Below are 24,990 nucleotides of genomic sequence, written 5' to 3'. Positions count from 1 at the left end.
GGCAAACTGTTGTTACTTTCACTGTCCACCACTTCAAATATTCATAAGCAAGAACACAATTCTCAGAATAAATTTCATAATTTATCTGAAAATAATGACGCTAATGACGATCTGCATTTCTAGGACATGTGGCAATCTCACATGAAAAGTGAAACAAGGTGTAGAATTACTGAAAGCTACCCCAAATAGGAGACTCGATTTAAGAAAAAGACCAGCCTAATCATGAGAAAGTATTATCATTTAATTGATCTCTCTATTGTCTAAAACTTCAATTTGAATCTGAAACAGTTCTTTTGGGAAGAATGAAACATACTGGAGATAATACATGGCAGTGATAGGTGAGCCTCTAATGCCAGACTGTGAGGAGGATACTTGCCAGGGTTGTTCGTCTCATCACTGAGGACAACAGCAGGAAGGGAACGTGTTTGCTGACACAAGCACACAAGAAGAGGACAACAAAGGAAGTAAACATGGGTTGCTGAACTCTGACGAAGACCCTGCAGTGACAACAATACCACATTTCCTATAATTGGAGTGATGTAGGAAGGGAGGCATTGTTACTGCTGGACACCCTGTGTTACATTTTGACAGCTTGTGTTTAGTCCCGGGTACAGCTTCTCACTTGTGTCAGCAAAGCTGCTCTCCCCCACTGCGCCCTTCGGTGGCAGGCCCTTCCTTCCACGGGATCCTCATCCCTCCCCAGGCAGGGCAAGAGAAAATCGCTGCTGACCCCAAAATTTCTGCAGCTGTGAGAAACAGCCACAGAAAGATGGATTAACAGCAGGGACCACTGCAATGTCTCTAGGGATGCTGACCACAAAGGCCACATGAGCAAGCACAGCACAGCACCAACCTGGCATCACGGAGGGGGACCACAGCTGCCTTTTGTCTATTGACTTCAGAGAGAAATGAGGACTAAAATCTGTGCCAGTCCTGTGGTTGAGCTTTTGAAATTCAGGGAACTGAGCATGAGGTAGAAGGTCAGAACTACCACTAAATTGTACTTCTAAGTGACAGAGCTAATTGGCATGGGCATGCCAATGGCAGACAGCTGACCTGCAGTTCACCGTCAGCTTGAACTTGACAAAACCAAAATTGAATACAGTCTTGGACCATTGTCTATATAAAAGCATATCAATACCAAGAGGGCTATTACCAAATTTAACATATGAGACTGTATCCAGCAGTGGATTTTGTGAATAGTAATGCCAGTGGAGTTTTAAATATAATACAAATCCAGCTACTCAAGAGCTCCTCTGAGAAGGTTGCCTAGAGCTGGCTCAGTAATTGCACCTTGCTGCTCCTTCACACATAGGCACATATTAAATGTAACTATTCCTCTCTGGAAGAGAGACAGACACCAAAAGGAGAATTTCTTTTGGGATCTACAGATTAAACTGTTAAAATTGAAGTAAGCTCATCATAACCATTTAGTCTGGTTGCTGATGTGAACTTCAGCTCAGGAATTCTATACACTAACATCTGCTTCACTACATTTTAGTAACAGACACTTGAAAAGAAATAATCTTTGTTGCATATGGTCGAGTGCTACCATTTATACTGCAGCACAATTTTTGCTTCTGTCCCAATCCAAGCCTTCTCGAAAGAATGCTTTGCATTATTAGTGGCAATAAAATCTAAAGCTATATAGCAGCTTGTTCTAATAATGGATGTTTGGTCACAAATTGTTTTCTTTTGGTGTGAATTTTAACTTTTTTTTTTGTATAATTCCCCGCAAGACCTAAGGTACTGGGTGATAATCTTATTTTCTCCTACTAGTATATACTCTAGATTTACAAATTTTAGAGAAAATTTAAGCTTGTGATACAGATCTGCAAGATTTTCTTTGACTTACACATAATTTGATGTTTTCTCATTTAAGGGAGTAATCCATCACAAAAATATTTTGACATTAAGAGTGCTGACATCTGCATGTGATCTGGATATGTAGGTTTCACTTAAAATCAGTGGGCAGAAAAAAAGTTCTGGGATATCTCTCCCTGACCTGTCTTAGACATATAAGCTATAACAAAATTATATGTGGCCTACAAGTGTCTATATATCTCCATTATTTAAAGTACATCTGGAAAAGTTGTTCAATTATAGATGTATATCCTACTGAAACTTGGATGAATCCAGCCCTATATATAAAATTGTAGTACAATTCCTTGGTATTGCAGTAGACCGAAAAAAATGACCCAGTCCCTTCTTCCAGTTCAGTATTTTTAAATATTAAGTATGTTGGGAGAGGTAGGACAAGGGTTATCCTGTTGGCTAATTTAGCTCTTACAAAATAAGAAAGTGAAAAATGTATGCTCTAGATTCTAAAAATGTTCTTTCCATCTTCTTTGAAACTGATCCACAGCTTAACAACATGATGTTGAAATCTGAAATTCTGCAATCTTCTCTGTACTGTTGAGAAAATATTTCCAGTTTAGCTGAGTATTGTGTCTCTGAAAAGCATGTGCTGCAAGACCCATATTTTGTCTCTGTGTTTGTAAAATGTGCAACTCAGGACTGTTGCATCACAAATATTTTTGTGGTTGTCATGGCTTCATAGAAGACAATTTATGGAAGGTGCAGACAAACTATCTTGTGCTTTGCATACCAAAGACAACTATGTTTTTGAAAGTAAAAGTTCAAGTCAAGTCTTATGCAAAAAAGCTTAAGAAAGAAAATCACTGCCATATTAAGCAAAATAGCGACAAATTTCATATGTGCAATTTTAATTGACAATTTACTCAATTAAGTCATGGGATAAATCACTAAATTAAAACTTGAAACAATGTTCAATGCCTTACAGAACACAGAGGACAGCTTACCTTATGTAAAGGCTGGACACCTGCCCAGATCCACAGAATTAGAGGCATCATTTTTAGAGCCAATTTGTGACTACACTGATTAAATTGCTAACAAGACATCAATTTTTATAATGCATACATACTTTGTCTCATATTTTTTTTGACATTTTGTGAGACTGTATTTCATAATATCTGAATATGTGGCATTCTGCAGTTCTATAAAAGTAGCTGGTATTAAATGGGAAATAGAGGCAGCAGAATGCAGTTCTATAAAAGTAGCTGGTATTAAATACAATTTCTTCCAAATGGGAAATAGAGGCAGAAGAACAGATTTGATTCAGGCAACAAAAGTTAGTTAGGGCTGTCTCTGATGATACAGAAACCAAATATGCATCAGGGATTGCTCAAAACTTAACAAAAAAACCAACTGTTTGCCCAAGATACTGCCAAATCTTTTTGAATAAGTCCAAGAATTACACAGAAGATCCCTCTGCAGAACAAAAGAAAGGGCAATGTTAATTTAAAAACTACTCTCTGTGAATTACTGCATTATAACGCAGTCTGATTTTTTGTTGGCTTTGATAACTGCAGATACAGAAGAGCTTGAGCAATTAGACATGCCATAGGGTGTGCCAGTGCACAAGTTTGAGTGTGTTAGGTATGAAGGAAATACAAATCTGAAAGGTATGTTGCACATCACATTGCCCAACATCCCAGTTTTTGGGTTGCTTCACAGCACCCTTTCAAATTAGCCAGACACACTGATGGGTTAAAAATCACCTGTGCACAAGTCACAAGCACAGAGGTTAAAGAGAAATATCAGTGGTTTCCTTCTCGCCCACCAGTACATTAATGCTCACTGCAATGGTACTGTAATGAAAACACACTCCCCCACCAGCCCCTTAAACTGCAAGCCCTTTCCAGTCTGCCACCCCTCTCCACCTGCAGCCACTGCTTCAGGCTGCTCCACAGATTGCCCACTGTCCTCCCTTCACTCTTCTTCCCTAATCCCCAGCTTCACCCAGCTGTCTCACCCTCCTTGCTCTAGCAACTCTAGTAGCTCAAAAACATACCAGCATACAAAGTCCAAGGTAAGGAAAAACTACTCCACAAATGACTTAGAGCTTCTTCATCACAAAACTGGTACTTTAGGTTTCCCCTGGTCCCTTGATTTCCCTTCAGTTGTCCTCACTATCTTGTATTTAAATGTAATGTATGAATGCATAGATAACCATAAATAAAATAAAATAATGCAATACCTTAGAAGTAACTTTTAAAGCTACTCTGTCCGGGCAGAGTTTTGCTGTGATTATTTGAATAACACTTTCTGCCTTAAGTAAAGAATTATAAACTTAGCCACAACATTCTTACTTTTTTTAAATGTTGCAGTAGCTCATGAAGACTAAGTATGTCCAACTCATTAATATATGACTTTCCTCTTTTGCTCAGATCACTTTAGATGCTTATACGTAGTCCAATTATTTGTCTTTTACAAATTATTTGTGGGAGAGTGGATTTTTTAGAGTATAAAATCTTTTTTCTAGTCAGATCAGATAATGTACTAATTCAGTGGAACTGAGTGTGTACGTGAGACAGTATTAGAAACTAAAGAGTGTTTTTCACAGGGGAGAGGATGCTGTGAGGACATTGCAAAACACAAGTGACAAGAATAATGAGCTTGAATGCAATAGTACTATTGCCTTTACTAGCATCTTAATTTTTAGAGGATGCTGTGAGGACATTGCAAAACACAAGTGAAAAGAATAATGAGCTTGAATGCAATACTATTGAATACTATTGCCTTTATTAGCATCTTAATTTTGAATGGTATGCATCTTTTGAAAGCCTGTACCACTTACTTTTAACTTAGCAATCTTTGTCATTGCCCAATTATAATGTTAAGCAAAAAATACTTGTTTCTCACCTGTAAGAAAATGCAAGATGTTCTCCAGCTTGAAAGTTTATGATTTATGTACCAACATATAAGTTGCTAAACACGTACTATATTTGTTGTAGGTTCTCTCAGATTTTCATCTAGATTTGGACCATGATTAAGAGAGGCATTTAAAACAAGTAAGCAGTAAGTGTAGGTATATGCTATAGTGGGAAAGTGACATACTTAGGTATGTATTACTAAAACAGACAAGCACAGTGATAAAAAACATTCAGCAGTTGACAAAGTAGTTTTGTTTAAAGACAAGAAGGAGATACAACCCAAACTGATTAAAGGGTTTAATATAACATATTTCTACTTTGCCTTAAAGGCCAGCTATGCTGGCAGAAGTTTTCACTCCTGTAGGATCAGCTCTTGACTGTAGCATCTACAGACCTAAAGCAGGTTTTTCAATAGGTAAAAATCCACACAAATCCTGACAACTGAGGGTACTCAGAAGACAGAAACATTTTATGCAACTCCCAGCAGGCCTGAACACTGCAACAGTTGCTTCCAAAACACCTTGAGTAGGTCTATTTGAGACAAATATAACATTTTAACTGCCACAGGTGAAAGATGCAGATCACTGTGCAGTTTCACTATAGCTCTACAAAAACAGGTTATTTTAGAGATGGTGCCCTGGTAACCTTAGCAGTAACACAAACCACCTCCCAAAGGCCAGCCCAATGTCTGCAGCTCCATCTATGCTACTTATGCTGGAACATTTAGGATTGAAATTAAAGGCTTTGACAGCCTCCCATTTGAGGCTTTTTAGGTAGCTCATGCTGCCATGGCTTTCCTCAAAAGCAGAATATTGCATTGCTGGACTGCCCAAGAATTAAAGCCCAGTAACCTGATAGTTTATATCATGTACCCTTCCTTCCTTCTTCCTCCACCTTCAAGACCTTGTGTCTTTTCACTGCTGTGAAAAGCCTTCCTACTCCTGCTTAAGGAATCACTGCAACACTCCCCGGATATTATCAGTTCTCTGAGAGAAAAAACAATTAATTAGAAACCATCTTGAATATTCTTTTCTCTCTTTAGGACAAGAGTCTCTCTTGGTTCCTGTTTGCAGCAGAAAGTAGGCAGCTCATTTCTATCCTCAGCAGGGCCCAGATAAGCAGCTCTACCAAATAAAAAAAACAAAAAAGGGATTCCCCTCTGTCAAAATCAGAAGCAGAATAAAATGTGCCTGGGAGCATGAGTTCAAACAAATATAAAAGGTTCTGAGCTCAGTGGGGTTTGGTTAAATAAATCAGGTCCAAACTTTTAGGAACACAAACACAAACCATTCCCTTCTCAATGGGGTAACAGAAACAAACACACCAAGTTAATGAACGCAGCAGGGATTGACCAAAAAGTTCAAACTCCTCTTTGGAACAGTGCAAACAGCTAAGAAGCAAGCAGCCTTAGCCTCTTGGCACAGGAAAACAAAACCTGCTCTGCTTTGGTTGGATGACTAAAAACTTCCTTGATTACAGAAGTCCTCCATTCTAAAATGAGGAGCTGAATTTACTATTAAATGCCAACTAAAGATTCATCCATTCAGTTCTGACAGCTCACATGCCCAGTCGAAGTATTGGCACTGAAATGTCTCCTCCAAGCATTTGATTCTGTTGTTTTCATAGCTGGTCCAAATTCTGCATCTCCTCACACTCCTGTACTGCCAACATTACCCATCACTACTACTCCTACTATGCACCTGGTCATAGAACTGCTCACTCCTACCCACTACTCCTTCTATGCACCTGGTCATAGAACTGGTCCAAAGAGGTCAAAAGGATCATGTGGAAAATACATGCACTTGTATATATGGTATTTATGGCTGCTTCCTACAGGCTGTAAATACCACACTGCAACGCCAGAACTTCCCAAATCATCAAAGCAATGTAACTACAGCCTTCCAGGGCTTTCTTCATTTCCCCACTTTACCTCCTAGTATGCAACATGTTACATAGTTCTTCCTATGTTCACATCACCTTGTGTATTTGTACATATACATACAATTATTACTATTGGAAAACTATCTACTCACTCATGTATGTTCAGCTGCCATATTGAGAAGTAAATGCTTCCTTCAAACTACACCAGAATGTAAGATTCTCTGCATATAAAACAGCTATAACTGCTGTTCAAAGTACTTATAGAACAGGGTGTTCAACCTACAGTTATAACTTCTGTTTTCATCCAGTACATGTTCATTAGTAGAGGGAATTGATTTAAAAGTAGGATTTAAGCTTCAGTTATTAAGAGATAACAACCTACTTACCCAGGATCCACTTGAACACAAAAATTAGAGAGCCTAATTTAGGTGGCTAATTTAGCCACAAGAGTACAGTCCTGCATTAAAAAAATGTTGTATTTATACATCTGGGATAAAATTGGTAAATGGGGGACAAGAAAAAAAATAAGGAAGAAATTTGCAACTTCCTCATTAAAAACATATCCTGGATACTTAATAAAACATATAATTCAGTGCAATTAAACTATCAATTTAAGTATAATAAATCCAAAGTAAGCTTGGATATGACAACTACCAGAGATTTGCTAATTTTTCAGGAAATGCATACAAGAAAAAAAATCATGGCCTCATAGCTAAAATACATTTTCATTGAGAACAATACAATTTAAGTCACCATTTTACATATACAATATTTCAGCATTGCTGAAGTGTATCCAGAACTGCACGCTCATTACCCAATTAAACAACAACATTTCATTAACACGTGTCTATGCTACACTCAAAAGAATCTATTTTAATTGTGGAAAGGACAGGCTTCTGTACCCTGTTATGATATTATTCATCAACAACAAAAATCTTCCTATGCCCTACAATTAGAATAAAGAAATCATAAAAGCAGAGGGAAATAAACTCTCTATTCCTTTCTCAAAAAAAAAAAAATTAAAAAAACAGAATACAACTAAAACCTGCTCTGACTGAAAACATGACATATCATTCCACTTCTGCTAGGCTGAAGATATCTGCCTCTGTGAAACTCCTCAAAACACTATCTCCTCAGGTTAATGCGTTCTCCCATCCACTCTGTTTTCATCTTCTAATGTGCCATTCTTCCAAGGCTATGTTTTTTCTGTACCCTAATTATGATACTGTAAAGGCAGAATTAAAATCCATAAGGATAAAGAATGCAAACATATGTAACTCTAAATATAAAAATAGCATGGCAAAACTTCAGTAGTGGTAACTATGGAGGAACTTCATCTGTATCCTATGAAAGATGTCCTACAAGTGAAAACGGCCACCAGCAGTTTAAGTTTTAGTGTGGAAAACCCGGTATGCAGGAGGATGAGAAGAGTACAACACCAACTTGCTATTGTATCTTGGTTTGGATTCTAATAAATGGGGAGAAGGACAAACTTCTGACCAAAATAAAAATGGGAATGGCAGAGAAGATGGAAACATTAAAGAACTTATTTGGAAATAGAGACATCATTTTGGTAATCATTATGAGAAATAATTTCTATTTAACCTAATCAGGCAAGTCAAAGCAAGTGATCAAAAAGGTTACATAACGGAGTCTTAAGAAGCAGTAAGTCTCTTCAGATATTTCAGGGTGTAAACCATGAGTAATTCCTTATAGCCCAGTAGAACTACCCCACAGGAAGGGAGCTCAAGCATGGACCTGGAGAAAAATAGGAAATGCCAATCAAGCAACACTGACATATTAATTGACTGAGTGGAATCACCACAGTGCTTTTAGGTGTCATTTAAAAATGCCCTTCCTGGATTTCTCTACCTCATGGGATCTTGCCCCTTATATTCATTAGCTTAAAAATCACTTTCATTATTTGCATGAAGCTGAAACTGAAATAGATCACAGGCCATGAAAGGCACTCAATGTTCTAGTGTTATTTTGTATGAATGAGGAAATGAACTAAATTGAAATAATGTACCACTATGTCCAGCATAACTACAACAAAACATCTCTTTTTGAATAACTACATGACAAACACATGAGAAAAAACCCTACCTTATGCCTCTAGCCAACATAATTGTATCTGCACAAGAAAAAGAAAACAGGTTCTCTTTTTTCCTATTCTTCACAAATATAAAGCATACTTCATGCTCTGTAAATACAGGCTATTATGGCATATTCTTTTCTACCTACATTCTTTATATATAAAACCTAGAGGTCAAAAAATGCAAAAGCTTTTTTCATTCCTTGCTAAAATATGTTGTTGTGGTTTCTAATCATGTGCTATTGAGTCCCCTGATTCACCTTTTGTAGCATTGGTGAGAAGAAGGGAAAGAGGCTGCCTAATGGAAGATAAGCAGTTAGGATCCCTGTGTGATAAAATGAGTAGAGCTCTTACAAATTCCTCAGGGCAGAAAGCAATCCTTTAGTTTAGTACTACGTACAAATTATTCTAAAGATGTACATTCTAAAAAGGGGCTGGTAATAGGATGATAAGCCCATTGCTGCCTTCAGCTTCCAGCAGCAATTTCCTTCCATACTCTATTCAGCTCTCTCCACCTGTTCTCAGATGCACCCCCCTTGCTCAGCTTCCTTCAATTTTTGTCTTAGGCACACTTTCTTCTGTCTTTGAAACCAGTCTTCAGTTCCAGTTTGCAGTATACATCTCAAAAACATTCATTTCTACCACCAGCAGGAGGCACTGCTGAGAACACAGGGTCCACAATCCAGATTCAGACACAAATCCATCCCCAGCAGAGCATGCAAAAGCAATTAAATTCTAGAAAAGATCTATTCAGTGGAAAGTATACTCAGCAAAGGCTGAATTATCAAGGAATTTAGCACATAAAATTCCAGTTGTTAAGAAATCAGACATTCACATTACCAAGGGGAGTTGATTTGCATCATTAAGTTGTTCTTTTCTTGGCTTCTTTTGTGAACCTGCCCTAAGGGCCATATCAAAAATGCAAACCATAGGAGCTCAATCTAGTAATGACAACTCCTGTGGCATTTTTAATTCAATAGCAAAGGTAACTGTTAAAATACCCCATATTTTTATCCAATTTCTATCTCAATAAGATCATCAAAGAAAATCAGCTATGTCTCTCAGAAGCCAGATTGTTAAAGCTGGTAGTTTGAACACAGTCCTGTATCACTTCAAAACTTCTCAGCTTCACCACCAAATATTTATATTGTTATTCCAGAGTTTTGAAAGGAATACCACACAGAACCTAATTTCTAATGTTTAAAAAAACACTCTAATACATATGCTGGAAGTAAGCATATGCTCATTTCTCTGTCTGAAATACTAATCAAATACGTTACAGTAGGAACCAGCTATATTAAAAAAATATCAAACACACATTTTGCATGTATGTTTTTGCCATTTTTGTCAGCACAAAAAATGGGGATTTCTTTTTGGATTTTTTCTTCACATGTTTTTAGTATTTTAAAATAAATACTTGTTCTCAGTATTTCTTGATTTCAGAACACACAAACTGAAAAGTAAAACTCCGAAGGTGACACTATCAAGTTAAAACTCACACAATGGATAAACTGAGATGTCTTTTTTTTTTTTTTTTGTCACTTTTTTGCTTGTACTGTACACTCCAAGAGTGTTGAAATGCAGAGTGGCAAGCATGAATGTTAAAACCCTAATTTAACCTATTTCTATGGCGGGGGGGGAAATCTATGTTTTGGGATGATGTACTACTGTTTTGTGACCGATTTTACTAATTTTGATTAAAACTGTAGACCATATGGAAGAGGCAACATACCTCATTGCACTGTCATTACCACCACTGCAGTGACAGAAACACTGAAGTTCTTTGATGCCAAGCACATCTTGAACACCATTTCAACTCTTTGTTGTAGGTGCTATCCCTGGGTGCCAAACTTGGGAATGTTGCCAACGGTTTGCTAATCCCGAGGCCACATGATGGAAGGACCCTACACAATGGTCACACCTGAAGCTGCAGCAGGAATCTGCTTCCAGGTATGGGAAGATGAGCTACTTGAAGGACCAAGACTTTAAAAATATATAAATAAAAAAAACCTATGAAATACAGTCATTGTGAGTCGTCTTCTGTGCAACATGCTTTCTCAACCTTGGTCATCACCTACATGAGTCTTACACTGGAAAACCTTAAAGAAAGATACAAGTGAAATATAATACCAAGCTTGCAGTCAAAACAACTGGAAAGTGTTCTTTTGGGGGATACAAGTATTCATGCTGAAAGAAAACAAACACTTTTTAAACAATCTTGCATGTTTGGGCAACTCCAGTCTGCACAATTTTATGCTTTGACTGTTTTCTGTTTTTTTGTGGAGTCTGATACTGTCTTTATGTTTCATAGTAACCATATGAAAATAATGTCAAATCCACCTATTCTCAAATATTCCAACTTCTACAATATTTGGACATCCTGTGGTTTCTTGACAGGTGACTTAAAAGTACAAGTTTCCTACAGTATATAAAATTCATAGCAAAATTTATATGGTTTACACTATTATTCAAAGCACTGGTTTTGTGTTGGGTGGAACTGTAATACATTCATTAGCTAACATTCAATAATTATGACACCAAATTGAAAGAAAATGTATCAGAAATAAAAAAAATTGAAAATTAAAAAATTAACCTGGCTTAACTTTGCTCTCTAGTGTTCCTTGCCTTTATGAATTAAAAATTCCATTTGTTAAGATCTTAAGTCTTACAACCACAAAGAAAAAGAGTATTTTGTGATAAAGCTCAATTCTTTTCCATTATTTTCCTCCTTCGCTTTTGGGAACCTTCTAAAGAGGCCTAGTCATGTTCATATCCTTTTGGAAATGCTTATTCATTTTTATCAGCTCTTCGTGGAAACCTCTTCATTTATATCAAGCTCTTCATATAAATTATAAGACAGAAGAGCACTGTGTCCAAAAAAAAAATAAAAAATATATTAGCATGGAACAGGAAGCTTGACCTTGAAAACGTACAAATAAAGGAACTTCTTAAAGACAACACATAAACCAAAACTAAGATCTACACAAGGAGCTAATGATGATGAATCTGTCTCCTCACCACCACCACCCCCCCTAAAATACTACTTAAAAATCTTAAGATTGCAAAGATAAAAACCAAGCTATAAAGACTGTGACTCTTTCTAATTTATCAGCCACTGTGACCTAGTTAGATAACCCTTTGCTTTTCAATAAGAGTTTAACAAGATTTTGATTGCATGACCATAAGACCAAGAAATATGAAAAATTATTGGATAGATTGTAAAGGCAAATAGAGGAGCACAGTCAGGTTGTCCAACCTTTTCTTCTCTTTAAGTCATGGAATATTGTCTCCTTACTCCTGCAGGCAAATTACTTCTGTTTGAATACTGCAAACTTTTCTACAAATGTTCCAAGATTCACCATAAAATTAGAGAAGCTGACCCAACAGTTCCCAAATACATGCAAGTCAAGGAATGCAGGTCTGGACTGAGACGCATATGTGGGACTCAGCCAGTTCCTCGTGTTCATTTGACACATAAAACAGTTGGTCAATGACATAATATTTTCCTATCTGACCTCCTCCTTGGTGCTATGCAAACACTATGCCCTATACATATATTACACAAACAGACACAGAATTTGGTAACATTCTCTATCAATGTTTTATAGCTATGACCTAACCATTTTAATAAAACTCAAAAGATAATTACATTTTTTACAATTATACCAACCTTGAAACATAAAATTCATTTAACAACACAGATTATTAGCATGGCCCAAGAACCTTCTTCTTGATTCTCATATAAGAAAATTGACAGCTTCAATTCTGGCAAATGGTGTTAAGGGATACAATTTAATTGAGAATCATATTCAGACACTATCCTTGCTAAAGCAAACTTGTCCTCAAGAAAAATGCAACTCTTCAAAAACATCATGTGATTGTGCAATAGAAAATAAAATCAGGTAAGTCACAGCCTCTTTTCTTGAAATAAAATGGGTCCAACAATAACCATATTTATTGGAAATAAAGACACCTCCTCATTGCAAAAAGAGAACAAGATAATTTACTTAAGAAACAAAGGATACAAGAGAGAATGTTTCTCTAAAATTAAGGAAAAAAAAAAAAGGACTCAGATGCCAGGAAAAAAAATCAAGAAATAGAAGTATGATGTAGTGAACCACATCCAAGAATGAAGAGTAATGAAAGAAAATTTTTTTTCAAAAATACTAGCTTGTGATTCAATAAATGTTTTTTTCTCTCTCTTAACTTGCCTGTCCATAAATTTAGGCTGCCCAAAGATCTCCTGCCCTGATAAAACTTGGATTCTAGAAGAATTCTGCCATAGCAAGAGTTGAGTAAGCTTAAACAGAATATAGACTACAGAAAATGACAGATTAAATAAAGTTAAAGAGCTGGAAGGAAGCTTTTTAAATATACTATAACAATGCATTTATTTACAATGAAAATTGCTGAAAAAGAACTCCTTCACTCCTCACTGCAGCTGCAGAGCCACAATATTTAACTACATTCTGGTTTCTTTTTAATATTTCCTTTTGTAATATTTCGAAGTGTCCCCCTTTGCACATGAAATATACGTTCAGATCAGTGTATCATGACAAAATCCAAAGAGTTTTCCTATCTATAAAATGTGTGAATTTGGTTTCCCACCATGCATAAAGACCTTCCATGAAAACCACACTTCGTATTTTGGCTATTCTACATCTCCATAATACAAATAAAATCAGGTTTTCTTCACTGACAAAATTATTTAAAGCTGCAATAAAATAAAAAACATAACCTCCAGCCATCTCTCTGCCTATTCAAAATGATCAGCTGTTTTGCTTTGAAGCCACTTACATTGTAAACACTATGCTGCAAACTAAGCTAGCTGGGGCCTTGCAGTCACATGGAATTACAGTTCTGTAATGGATTGCACAAATAATAGAAACATCTCGAGTATCATCTCTTCTCTAAATGTATTCCATCATGTAGAAGGAGTTCAGCACTCAGGCTCAAGTACCCTATTCAAAGTAAGCAGACAATAATGCAAGGAGAGAGGAGAGATCCAATTTAAAAATAAAAAGGGAATCACTTATGCATTATTCCCATATTTACTACTTGTACATAAAAGTATATCTCACTTGAATTATGTGCCAGTTTCTTCCTCCTTTCAAATATAAGTGTACATCCCTCTGTCTCAATGACTAACTTTTCTGTCGTGATTCATTTAGACAGAGCTAAGGCTCTCAAGTTGTTGGCTCAGTTGGTGTGTGATTAAGTTTATGGCCCCATTCCTGCACTGGAAGCCGCAAACACCTTTTCATTATTATTTGATCAGTAACTTGAGAGCCACAGATGGGAACCACTATGGAAACATGAGCAATTATTATGGAGACCAACAAAACTAGCATGGACATCTTCCTGAGGTACCAGCTTTCTTTAGCATTTCTCTTTTTACCAAAGCAGCTTTCAGCAACAATTTCAGTAAGGCTCCTTTATTGAAAGCTCAGGCTGGCACTGGAAAATCCAGGTATCTGCAAATGTTTTTCTGCTTTGTTTTGTTTTCCTATCGACCTCACTGGAAAGGCAGTGGAGAATTTGTGACAGCTCTGTGAGCCTGCAGGACTGAAAGGTAACGTGCTTTCCCAGAGGTACCAGGGTCTCTGAAACGTGAACAGGGCAACTTCTTAGATTCTTCTAAGACTTACTGCCTTTTAGGCAATTGCTCCCTGCCAGGGAGACTCTTCAGACCGTTCCCTTCAAGGACTGTGTGCTAGTGGAGGTCAAGTAAAGAGAATTATGGAGGACTATTTTCGTGGCTCTGGTACTACTTACACCAGAACCTCTGTACACAACTAAAGCCAACAGCGTTTCGAGATAACAACGCACGAGTCGCGGAACTCGGAGCGGCCCAGAGCACGGAACTGCAGCTGGCACGGAGCAATAGCGGCTCCATCCAGATCCACCTTCTCCAAGGTCACCCCGCTCACAGCTTCTTGCAGGCCCGTTTCTGATGACGGCAAGCGCGGCGGCACGGCTCGTGCTCCGCTGCTCTCCGCCCACACTTCCCGGCGGAGCTGGCCGGGGCGGGGGCCGCGGCTCGGCTCGGGATGGGCGCGCTGGCAGGCTCGCCGCCCCGCGGGGATGCGCGCCGAGCGCGGGGGCGGGATCGCGCCTCGCTCCCCCCAGAGCCGCGGCCTCAGCCCGGCCCTGCCGCCCGCCTCCCTCCCTGCCCCGCTGTCAGAGCCGCCCGCCCGCGTGGCAGCGGGGCACGGCGGGGCGTGCGGCGTCTCCCTGCGGTGGCTGCTTTGGTATTGGGGACGACAGCTGCGTCCCACGCGGTGTCCGTCCATCCATCCAACCATCCATCCATCCATCCATCCATCCATCCATCCATCCATCCCTCCCTCCCTGAGTGGGCGGCGGCTGGTGTGTGTGTGTGTGACTGACAGTGAGGCGCGCACAGCGCGGGGGCAGCCGCTCGCACGCAGCCCACCGGGGCCACGCCGGCGCGCCCCGGCTGCGGCAGCCGCTTCTCCGTCCCCCGGAGCCCTCCCCGGTGGGGACAACCTCAGCGGCCTCGCTGCTCGTCCTCCTCCTCCCTCCTGGCGGGTAGGTTACATTACCTGGTCTCTAGCTCGGACTGGATCTAATCCCGCGGCCGCCGCCGGCTCCTCTCCCGGCCGCGGGGGTGAGTGGGGGAATTAATTTATTTATTTTCCATGAGGTGTCCTCTGCAGCAGAGTAGCGGCGGGAGAGCCCGGGCCGGGCGGCAGGGAGGGAGGCCCGGGTGCTGCTGTCCCGGGGGTGCTGGCGGGGAGCGGCCGAGGCGCTTCAGCACCGGCGCGGGGGGGCGGGGGCTGCAGAGGAGACGCCTCCCGGGCTGCCCAACCCGGCTCCGCGGGGCTGGCGGGGGCGCGGCGCCGGCCCGGGGAGAAGGGGATGGAGCCAGCGCCAGCGCGAGAGGTGGGACAGGACGGGATGTTCTGGGCTGGGGCGGGCAGCGCCGGGCCCTGTGCCCCCGGGGCCAGCCGTGAGCGCTCCCCGCCCTCCTGCCCGCCCCGCCGCACCCGCAGCCCCCGCGCCCGGAGCTGCGGCCGGGCACAGCGGGACATCTCGCTTCTGGCAGCCCGGCGTGATCGTCCCACCTCGATCTCCTCCTCTTCAGCACTGAGGGTACCAAGTATTTCACATTAAAGGCAGTTTGCCCTCTCTGGTACACAGAACGTCTGAAAAAACAGTGTACCAGTTTCCTCGTGTTAGGGGGAAAATGAAAAGTAAATTAACCTAATTCGTTTTGTGCTCAACGCAGGATCTTCGCCTTCTGAAACGGGAACTGAAATTTGGCTCGTCAGCATCGAGTTGCTGATGAAAATCTTGGTCACCTCAGCATTTGCCGTCTTTTTGTCTCCTTAAGAAAAAAAAAGTTATGGAAAGTGTTTTGTACGTATGATAAACATATTTATGAAAGTGACTGCTAAATTGTCCAGAAATCCTATCCTTAAGGCTAAAATCCTGTAAGGAAATAGATAAACATAATCATATAATTGCATAATTAAAGCCTTTACCACAATACTCGTCTAAATGTTGCACATTAAGTGCAGTACTTAAGTACTGTGAGGAGACTAGAGTAATTATAGTTGTTGACATTGTGTTGCGAAAGGTACAAAAGGAAAAATATACAAAAGGAAATGTTAATATAATATTTTTTTAAAAAGACCCAAACAACAACGAAAGGTACAAAAGGAAAAATATACAAAAAGAAATGTTAATATAATATTAAAAAAAAAAAAAGACCCAAACAACAACAACAACAAAATCTTGATTTCAAGCACTTTGTTAGAGCTTTATGATCAGGATCATTACAGGCATGTTAGGAACTGAGACTGTCAGTGCATAGACAGGAGGAGAACTTGGGCTGTAGTTGGGAGTATTGTAGTTTCCTGAGCTGCTAGTAAAGGAAGGAAAGACTTGAACTTGTGCAGTTTATTTTTGTCTGTTTATTTTCCATTAATAACATTTGAATCCCTTAGCTAGAATCAGCCACAATTAACAAAATGTTTTCGAAAAATAATTTGGAAAGGAGTATATGACCTCCTCAAAAAACCAGCGTCATGAATGGCAATTACATCAAAGAATCCATCCACAGACCACTGCTGTCTGAAGCACAAATTAATAGAAATCAGGTTTCTTTGTCTCCTTTTCTTAATAGTTTATTTTCTTTTATGTGAGAAGTGTTAGGAACTTTTCTATGTTTTAAACTGTAACCTTTAAATCTGAAGACACAGACCTGGAAATACCAGTAATGTAACACTTAAGCATTCCTTCATTTAGGATGTTATTGTTATTATTTATGTATCATCCATGTCCAGGCCACCTCTTTCAGATTCAGGAGGGAATACTTTGTCACATGTCTGTAAAGCAGCCAGCTCCCTACAGTCTCTGGGCAGATTCTGGCGCTGTACCCACAAGGAACAGTAAGTAGTTCACTGGTAGAGAGGGCAAACACTGTTCTTCCCAAAACAAACTGAGCAACGTGGAGTCAATTTGTGACACTGCATATGCTAAGTAGTACTTGAGTTATATATCTGAGTCCAGGGGCATTTTTAGGAGCACACATGGTGACTGCAGGGCAGCAAGTGGAAGTCAGAGTTGCATTAATTTAGGTAGCAATACCAGTCATCTCTTGTGCAAGTATGTCAAAGGAGCCCATGCCCAGCACGCTCCCAGTCATGGTGTCTGTCCTGGCAGCAGTTGCACTACAGGCTTTGGAACACCAAGGACCCACGAGGAGCCCACTAAGCCTGTTTGTTGGAGGGGAGAACAGACACTGAGCCATGACTTGGGCATGCAAGCAAAGAAAGCTTGGGTACTGGTGCCCATGGTCAAACTCTTCCAGGCAGGCCCACATCTACGGGGTAAAAAATGTTGAAATTAGGATGAAATTTGGTGTAAAATCTTTTGTTAAAAAAGCTTCCAGGGCTGAAATCAAAGTTGTATACGTGGCATTACAGCAGTCTAAATCTGTCTTCCATATTCAAACACTTTTTATGCCCTGAAGAAAATTGTAGGCCATATAGGACCTCAGACAGTTCCGGTTAAATGCAAAGCATGTCTACAATGCCCTTTACAGTGAAATAGTAAAGTTTGCGTGCTGTTTTATATAGTTTTAGGAAAGTAATTTTCAAAGAGAGCTGAAAAATAAATACATGAAGATAGAAATGATTCCTCATTTTCACTGCATACTTCTATTTCCTCCATGGATATGCCCTAACTAAAATAAATAAATATATATAGAGATATATATTTTTAATTTATAAATGTATACTATATATTATACACAATAAATTTACACAGTGTAAAATTTATAATTTTACACTTATATATGAGAAGGTATATCACACAGACAGTATTTACTGTACTGCATAGCACATACTGCATGCTGTATGTAACACAGTGCTGCATACAGTGCAAATTGGTATATTCTGTGCTTGTAAATAAATTTTTATTTATATTATACTACATATATTAACATATATATAGAAATAGAAGATTGTATTATGTTAACCATTACAGGTATAAACATCTTCTGTATATACCTGTGTTCCTCATGCACCTTCTTTCAATACCTCTTTTCAGACCACTCTCTGTAGGAAAAGTGATTTTCATTGACTCACTGTTGCTGCGTGTTTCATTCCATTTGGTGTTTTCTAGTCCAAGGCAGAGTCTGAACATAAGCTAGCTGCAGGTATAACAGTGTGGGATTCCGGCCTACAGTTGGCACAAGTTCAGGTACAGCATGCTAAGAGCCTCCAGCCTGCTTAAAGTCACAAAAATTACCATGAGCCCTCAGAGTAGAAGCTGATGTATGAATTCATTTTTTACTTTGACTTTGATTACAGTGATATCATGTTTTTAAGTGAATACGCTCCTCTGTGAGTGTTTGCAGAGTGAAGGCACTGAAGTGATTTGGTTCTCTGTTGCAGATTGAAAAACCCTGTTGGCATTTTGCATCTTTCCAGTCTTGGTACACCTTTGCTGTAGGAAGTCCCTTATTCAGATTAAAATTGCTTAATGAGTGATAGCAATAAATAATTTCTGAGTGAATTTTAAGAAGCTGCTAAAGGTTCAGAGTTCCATGTGCATGTCTATCTGCATATGGGAGTGTGTCATTCTGTATTTTTCAGTGAACTAATTGTTAAGAAGAAATTAAGTCATCTAATATAAGTACAACAAGAGACACCTTTCTTGTTAATTTTGTGTCCATTTGATAGATTTTTGTGAGGTTGCTTGTTAAACACTATACTGTTTTGGTTGTAACAGCTTGAGGTTTTTTTAGTGATATTAACAAAAAAGACTTTTAAATATTATTTTTTCACTAGAGAAAAAGAAAATGCTACAAATGTTGAATACCTGATGGTACTTTTTGTAAGTCTCTCCACTAACTCTTTGGGTAAGTCCCCTACTGGAATAGTCCCTTTTCCCCACATGCCACTTGTTAAACAGTTTTAGCTGAATCCAGAATTTTGCAGGTCCTCTTCTAAGCTTAGAACTTCTCTGCTACATTACAGGTTGTCTCTTCTTGTCCCAGAGTCTGAGTCTAAAGGGTGCATGTTTACGATCATGTGTTCTTCTGGTCTATGTTGAATTACATTCTGATTGTGTGCTATTTTTTCTGCACTGATTTTGGTTCCATAAATACACATCTCAAACTCCTCTCATGTCTATAAGCAGGCTGGTGTGATGTGTATTCTTGTCATCTCCCAGTGATACACAGGGTAATAACATAAGTATTATATTGGCAAATCATCTAGATCACCTTCTGCAAGCTTTATATCAACAACTAGTAATTGTCAGCCTGTGTCTCACTCCACCTTCATTCGTACACACAGATAGCTCTGTCACTAGCATGACATTTAATCCTAGGCCTGTTAGTGAAAGAGATACATGTACTTCAGGTTTTGTGATAAAATTCATATAAATATAACTAGAACGTGGATTTCTACATATATCCAGAGCATGTTTTTCCATTGACGTTAGTTTTCTCTGTAGCCATCAAACATGGTCCAATCAAATTGTTTTCTTTTACAGCTCATGGTGACACAGAACACAGCACATTGTAACTACAGGAACAGACTCGACTTTGAAAGATCTCTATCAGGCATGACAGAGAATTTGGGGCAGCTGGCAGTTATCAGCTGAAGCAGTTACTCAGTAGAACTGTACAAGATAAATAGATAATTGAAAAGCCATCTGGAAACCTGGGAGAGATAACAAGCCTCTCTTCTAGAAGTGGGGTAACAACTCAGGTAGGTCACAGATGAACTCAACTCCCAGATCACTGCTTTGCCTAATAACACTGGAAATACAGCAGCAGTTCATGCCTGTCAGCTCTGAAGCAGTATTGAAGTTGTTGTTGGAAAGGCAGTTTGGCATATTCAGTTATACAAATCATTATTGCAGTAGAGTGAAAAAGGATTTTACCTAAAGACATGTGATCAAAATCCAGGGAGCAACATGGCCCTTTGTTACAGTTGCCAAAATAGAAAACTAGTTGCGCACACTTTTCACCCTCCATGCTACTTTGTTTATACTGCCTGCAACTACCACGCTGACCACGGTTGCCTGTGCGGCGACTTCTTTCTCTTTTTTTGTGTAATTTATATTTATATTAAGATAATGGAACTATTTTTGTTTTATTTACCATGAGCAAAGAGAATGGAAGGGAAAGGCCAATATCAATGAATAAAAGAATGTGTTGATCTTAGTAGATCCATTTTCAAAGAGTCCTAAAGAGTGTTTCTGTTCAACTCTCTCTTATGATTCTCAAATTTCTGACTACAGAAAGTGTGAAATCTTGCATGAACATGCAAGGAAATTGATACTATTTGGTAACTCCTCTTGCTAGGTTCTAATCTCTTATAGAACTATATTGATTGTCAGGAAAGAACATGAGATATTTTTGTGAGAGTGGGCACAGAAAATAAGTTTTTGGCCTTTTTCAAAAGAGAAAGTGGCATCTTTCCACCAGAGAAGTACTTGAATTGATCTTCTGACATCTGTCTATTTTGTTAAACCACACAGGTGAATCACAGGAAATAACTGATGCCACTGTAGTATTAATTCTTGTGGAGCTGAACAAAGCAAACAAATAAAAAACCCCCAAACAACCAATAAAACAAAACAAAAAACAAAACACAAACAAAAATAGCAAAAAAAAAATAGTGAAGACTTTTGCTGCTCACTTTACTTTGAAATATGCTTTTAAAAATCTGTCTCCAAAAATTCTGTCTAAAAAATTCTGTGCATTTACACTGAAAAAGCATAAAGCAAAACACATGCATCAATTTTTTTTACAGTGGCAGTTACAATATTAGTTGCTACAGTACAGTAGCTAGGAAAGAAACATATTAAATTCTCAAAATCCATTAACAAAAATTTGCATGTGTCCATGTTGCTGGCTGCAGAAATAATGTGGTTCATTTGAACAGTCTCTGTAAATCTTAAAAAGTAACTGCTGTTTTTATTCTTTAGGTATTTTTCAAATATCTGTTTTACTTTGGTACTGGACATTAATTAGTCGTGCACATATGTAAATTCTGTTTCTATGTATTGACTGTTGGAGATGTTTTCCTTTCATATCTCATTTTATGACTGCTAAAACAAAAAAAAAAAGGCAAAGTTTTAAAGCTTACAAATGCATGAAAAATTTTTAATTGCCATTTGCTGTTTTGAGGCATGATTCATCTTTTCATTACAATCCTAGTGAAAGACTTTGGTCAGTCTAGAGCCATTTTTTATATCAGTTTCTCCATTTAGACCCATGTATACAATTGTAAGTTACCATTGTGTTATAAGATATCCCCAACTTTGTTAGATTACAGAACTTCTTAGGTAATAGGAGAATTTTCTTTCTGACTTACTAATTTTTATTTTCTTTTAAAATAAGATGAAATGAAGTAGCCAAAAAAATTGCTTTTTATATGAAATTCCAGAATCTGCCTAAGTATTTTTTATATAAGGATTAAATATAGCAATAATTGTAATCTAAAAAGATGTTGGCAACATGCTGTTGTAAATAATGCAAATAATACTTAGAATAATATGCAGAGTCAGAAGTAAGAAGGCATCACTCAGAGGGAAGCATCCTTATAATTAGGATAGATACAGATCTCTTACTTTTTCTCATGAATCCTTTGAGTATTTCAGTCTTTTTCTGTGCTGTGATTCAGATTCAACAGGAAAAGTGAAGAATAAATAGTTCAGCTCAGGCTCACACTATATAACTGAGATTTAGGTTCTGCTGTAGGAGGTCTGAACAGAGGAAGGTCTTAGAAACTCTTTGTGGTCACACTCGCTAATTGTGCATGAAGGGAGGGATCCTTCATTATCTGGTTGTACCCAAATATTAAGTCCGTGCTCTAATTCTCAGGGGATAAAGGTGCCTGTTAATGCACATAACTTAGATTAACTGTTCAGACAAACATCATGCCTGAGTTTTTCCAAAGCTCTTTGCTCTACCATCAGGAAAAAGGAAAAGGCTTCCCCCTAAAGCGTTCTGAATTTCATCCTGGAGGCACTTAAACCCCTGCTTGTTTGAAAGCTGGCTGCCTAAGGAACTACAAGTGAACCCTCCTGCAGCTATAGTACTCTGAATACGACCCTTGAGCATAGATAGGTTTTCAGAATGGTTAAGCATCAATGAGCATACTCTGATGGGATCATATTCTGCACGCAAGGTAACATGACAGTCCAACTCCTGAGCGGGTTTACAGAACGTAATGAATTTCTTGAATACCATGAGTACATTGAACTAATCTTCAGTACTTCACTTGTTATTCATTGTGATGAAAACACTGGAGTATATGATCAAAATCATACATGAAGAGCTTTCACTTCATGTAATTATTTCTTCTTATTATAATCTTGGTTTACTTTGCAACTCACTTCTAGGATAATCACATTTTTACAGAGTGGGTAAAACTTTAGAAATAGAAGTATGGTTGGAATACAAGTGTTTGGCATGCTTCAAAACTGTAAAAATCATCAGTATATAATGTATTTACTTTCTTTACTGATTAGGTCAAAAATGTGTATCTACATTTTAGGGGACACATACCAAACAAGTTCTTCTCCTAACACACAAATCAACACCACGAGACTTTTGAAGAAGAAAACACACAATATTTACATGTGTGGTTCTAAAGTGCACAATAAGGAAGCAGAAGTCAACTTTCTATTTGGAGAAGGTCTCAGATTGTTAATCCAAACCCTGTTTTCCGAGCAAATGGCAATGGCAATGTGTTTGAAGGTATTCATATATGTCCTCTTACTTTTTGGTGACTTTCTTGTTCTTTAACAATAAGGCCTGATGTAACTCCTGCTGGTGCCCCAGGATCACACTGTTTTGTTTTGTTTATTCCACAAAATCTGTAAGAATAGTTTCTTTTTTCCCATTTATATTTTTTTTTGTCAGTCAGTGTCTCATTGTCAGTAATGTCTGTGGATGCACAAGTCTGATCCTGAATTGGTATTCAAATATCTACTTCTTATCAAATAGCTTGAATTCTGCAACAATTTATTTTGGTCTAGGGTGAGACTTAGGTGCAAATTGAGACATCTTAGGCATCTATATGGAAGGGCTCAGGTGTAAACTATATGTGTAAACTCTTGTTCTAGACAAGAGTCAATGCAACCTGTGGACCCTTCTTGGTGCCTTGTCTGCTGATGAAATGCTTTGCAGATATTTCAGAGGGAACTGAGTCGTTCTCTAAGCTCCATCTGAACACAGACAAAAATTATGGCATCATGTGAAATGTACTGTCAGTTTCTGTCTTGCAGTTCTCTACAGGATGAAATTCCCAGAAACTTGAAAAATACATTTAAAAATATATTTTAATCACTAAGTTCCTGACAAAAATAGTGAAAAGAACTTTCCTGAGTTTCTCCTAAAGACAAATAAAGATTCTGTAAAATTTTTGGATCTTCTTTTGTCGTTTGCTGTGACTCATGCATGTCATACAACAGTACCAGAAGCTATTGGCCAGGTAAAGCAATCTTGGATATCTTAGTGTGCTTTTGTTCTGAAAATGTGTATCAATGTACATCTTGGATCTCTCAGGCTTATTCAATGCTTTTCAGATATTAACAGTATTATTTGAGTTGGTAACCTGAAATAATCTGACACTGCATTTATTGATGCACAAGATTATTCTGAATTTTGTGTCCAAATATCTGATTTACCTTACACATTCCAAGTGAATAAAATACTTTGCTTTAAACATAGTTTTTTGTTTCCTTTGTAGTGATTCTGTCTACTGTGGAGTCATTCATCCCTTGTCCTAGAGACTTTTGCTTCTCATAGCACTGACACCCCGGGTTTTTTAGAGCATTGGGTTAATCTGAAGATCTCCGGCTAATATACTATGAAGTAGGTTGGAATCTAACCATACAATAAGATCAGAAAGGAATAGCAAAAGACACAGTCCAAATTATGGTCAAACTAAGGTTACAGAGTGTGGCTACTGCCCTATCTACGGAGACAGAGCCTAGACAGCTGCAGAGCAGTGGCAGCCAGCCAGCATGCCTGAATAGATGAAGATGAGGCCAAGAGGAGGAGGACTTAAATCTCAGATATTAGTTGCTCTAATATAGAATGAACAAGCTATATAAGAACCTTACATACGCAGAAAAGAACTAGAACAGCTAGTTGGAAACAAAGTCCTTGAAGTTCCTTGTGCAACTTTTCAAATAGAAATTATCATAGCCAAATTACTTAAAAATATTAGCTTTTAAGATGTACTTACTTTAAAAATTCCTGTATACTAGGTACATCATAAACAATCTTTGCCCTCAAATACATCATATATTCAGTAATTTATTTTTTTTAATGTGAGGCTATTAAATTGAGGCTGTGACTCCGCAGGCACATTACAGTTCATGCAAAGGTAGTCCTGGCTTTCCTTCTTTGGCTGGGAATTAGAATCTGTTATCCCAGCTATACTGTTTTTAGTATCCTAAATAACCCACTCTTCATGTGGGCTAGTTAGGATACTCTGCTGTGTCTTACGTACTTTAATTGTTCTTTCAACAAAAAAACCTATTTATGAAAACCCTGTTTCTCTCTGAAAAGTATATTTTTCAGATGTAATGTGTAAACTGCATTATCTCTGCTGTCTGAAGAAAATTTTCCCATTCTGTTTATGAAGGACATTATTGCTTTACAGGATAGTTGCAGACCCTGACACAAAGATATGGAAATTGAAAACTAGGCAATTAAATAGCTCAAAAAGGAAGAAAAGAAATGCAATTCAAAAATATCTATGCAGAGAACCCATA

At 38.4% G+C, this 24,990-nt stretch overlaps 2 protein-coding genes across 4 annotated transcripts in view; one reads left to right on the top strand and one right to left on the bottom strand.

Annotated features, from left to right (window-relative positions):
* The window catches only part of SLC16A7 (solute carrier family 16 member 7), an 81,818-nt gene extending 65,819 nt beyond the window's left edge, over positions 1-15,999 (bottom strand). For all 3 annotated transcript variants that reach the window (XM_039726876.1, XM_039726878.1, XM_039726877.1), the window contains exon 1: positions 15,279-15,999. The gene's annotated coding sequence lies outside the window, so the exon portion shown is untranslated. The remainder of the gene's footprint in view (positions 1-15,278) is intronic.
* Positions 7,940-23,937, top strand: LOC120510670 (wiskott-Aldrich syndrome protein homolog 1-like). Its single transcript, XM_039726677.1, has 5 exons — positions 7,940-8,026; positions 14,371-14,439; positions 14,521-15,264; positions 15,965-16,095; positions 19,035-23,937. Exons 1-4 carry the CDS (start codon positions 7,940-7,942, stop codon positions 16,019-16,021), a joined length of 957 nt encoding a protein of 318 aa, XP_039582611.1. The 3' UTR covers positions 16,022-16,095; positions 19,035-23,937.
* Positions 23,938-24,990: the final 1,053 nt, after the last annotated feature.

This window comes from Passer montanus, unplaced genomic scaffold (genome assembly GCF_014805655.1).
Source record: "Passer montanus isolate IOZ18808 unplaced genomic scaffold, ASM1480565v1 scaffold6, whole genome shotgun sequence".
Lineage (NCBI taxonomy): Eukaryota > Metazoa > Chordata > Aves > Passeriformes > Passeridae > Passer > Passer montanus.
This window is presented reverse-complemented; position numbering and strand designations above follow the sequence as displayed.

Coding starts and splice junctions, on each gene's coding strand:
- LOC120510670 (XM_039726677.1), top strand. CDS start 7,940: ATGGAGGAACTTCATCTGTATCCTATGAAAGATGTCCTACAAGTGAAA. Junction 8,027..14,370: donor GTTTTAGTGTGGAAAACCCG/GTATGCAGGAGG, acceptor ACTGCCTTTTAG/GCAATTGCTCCCTGCCAGGG. Junction 15,265..15,964: donor CTCCTCCTCCCTCCTGGCGG/GTAGGTTACATT, acceptor TGCTCAACGCAG/GATCTTCGCCTTCTGAAACG.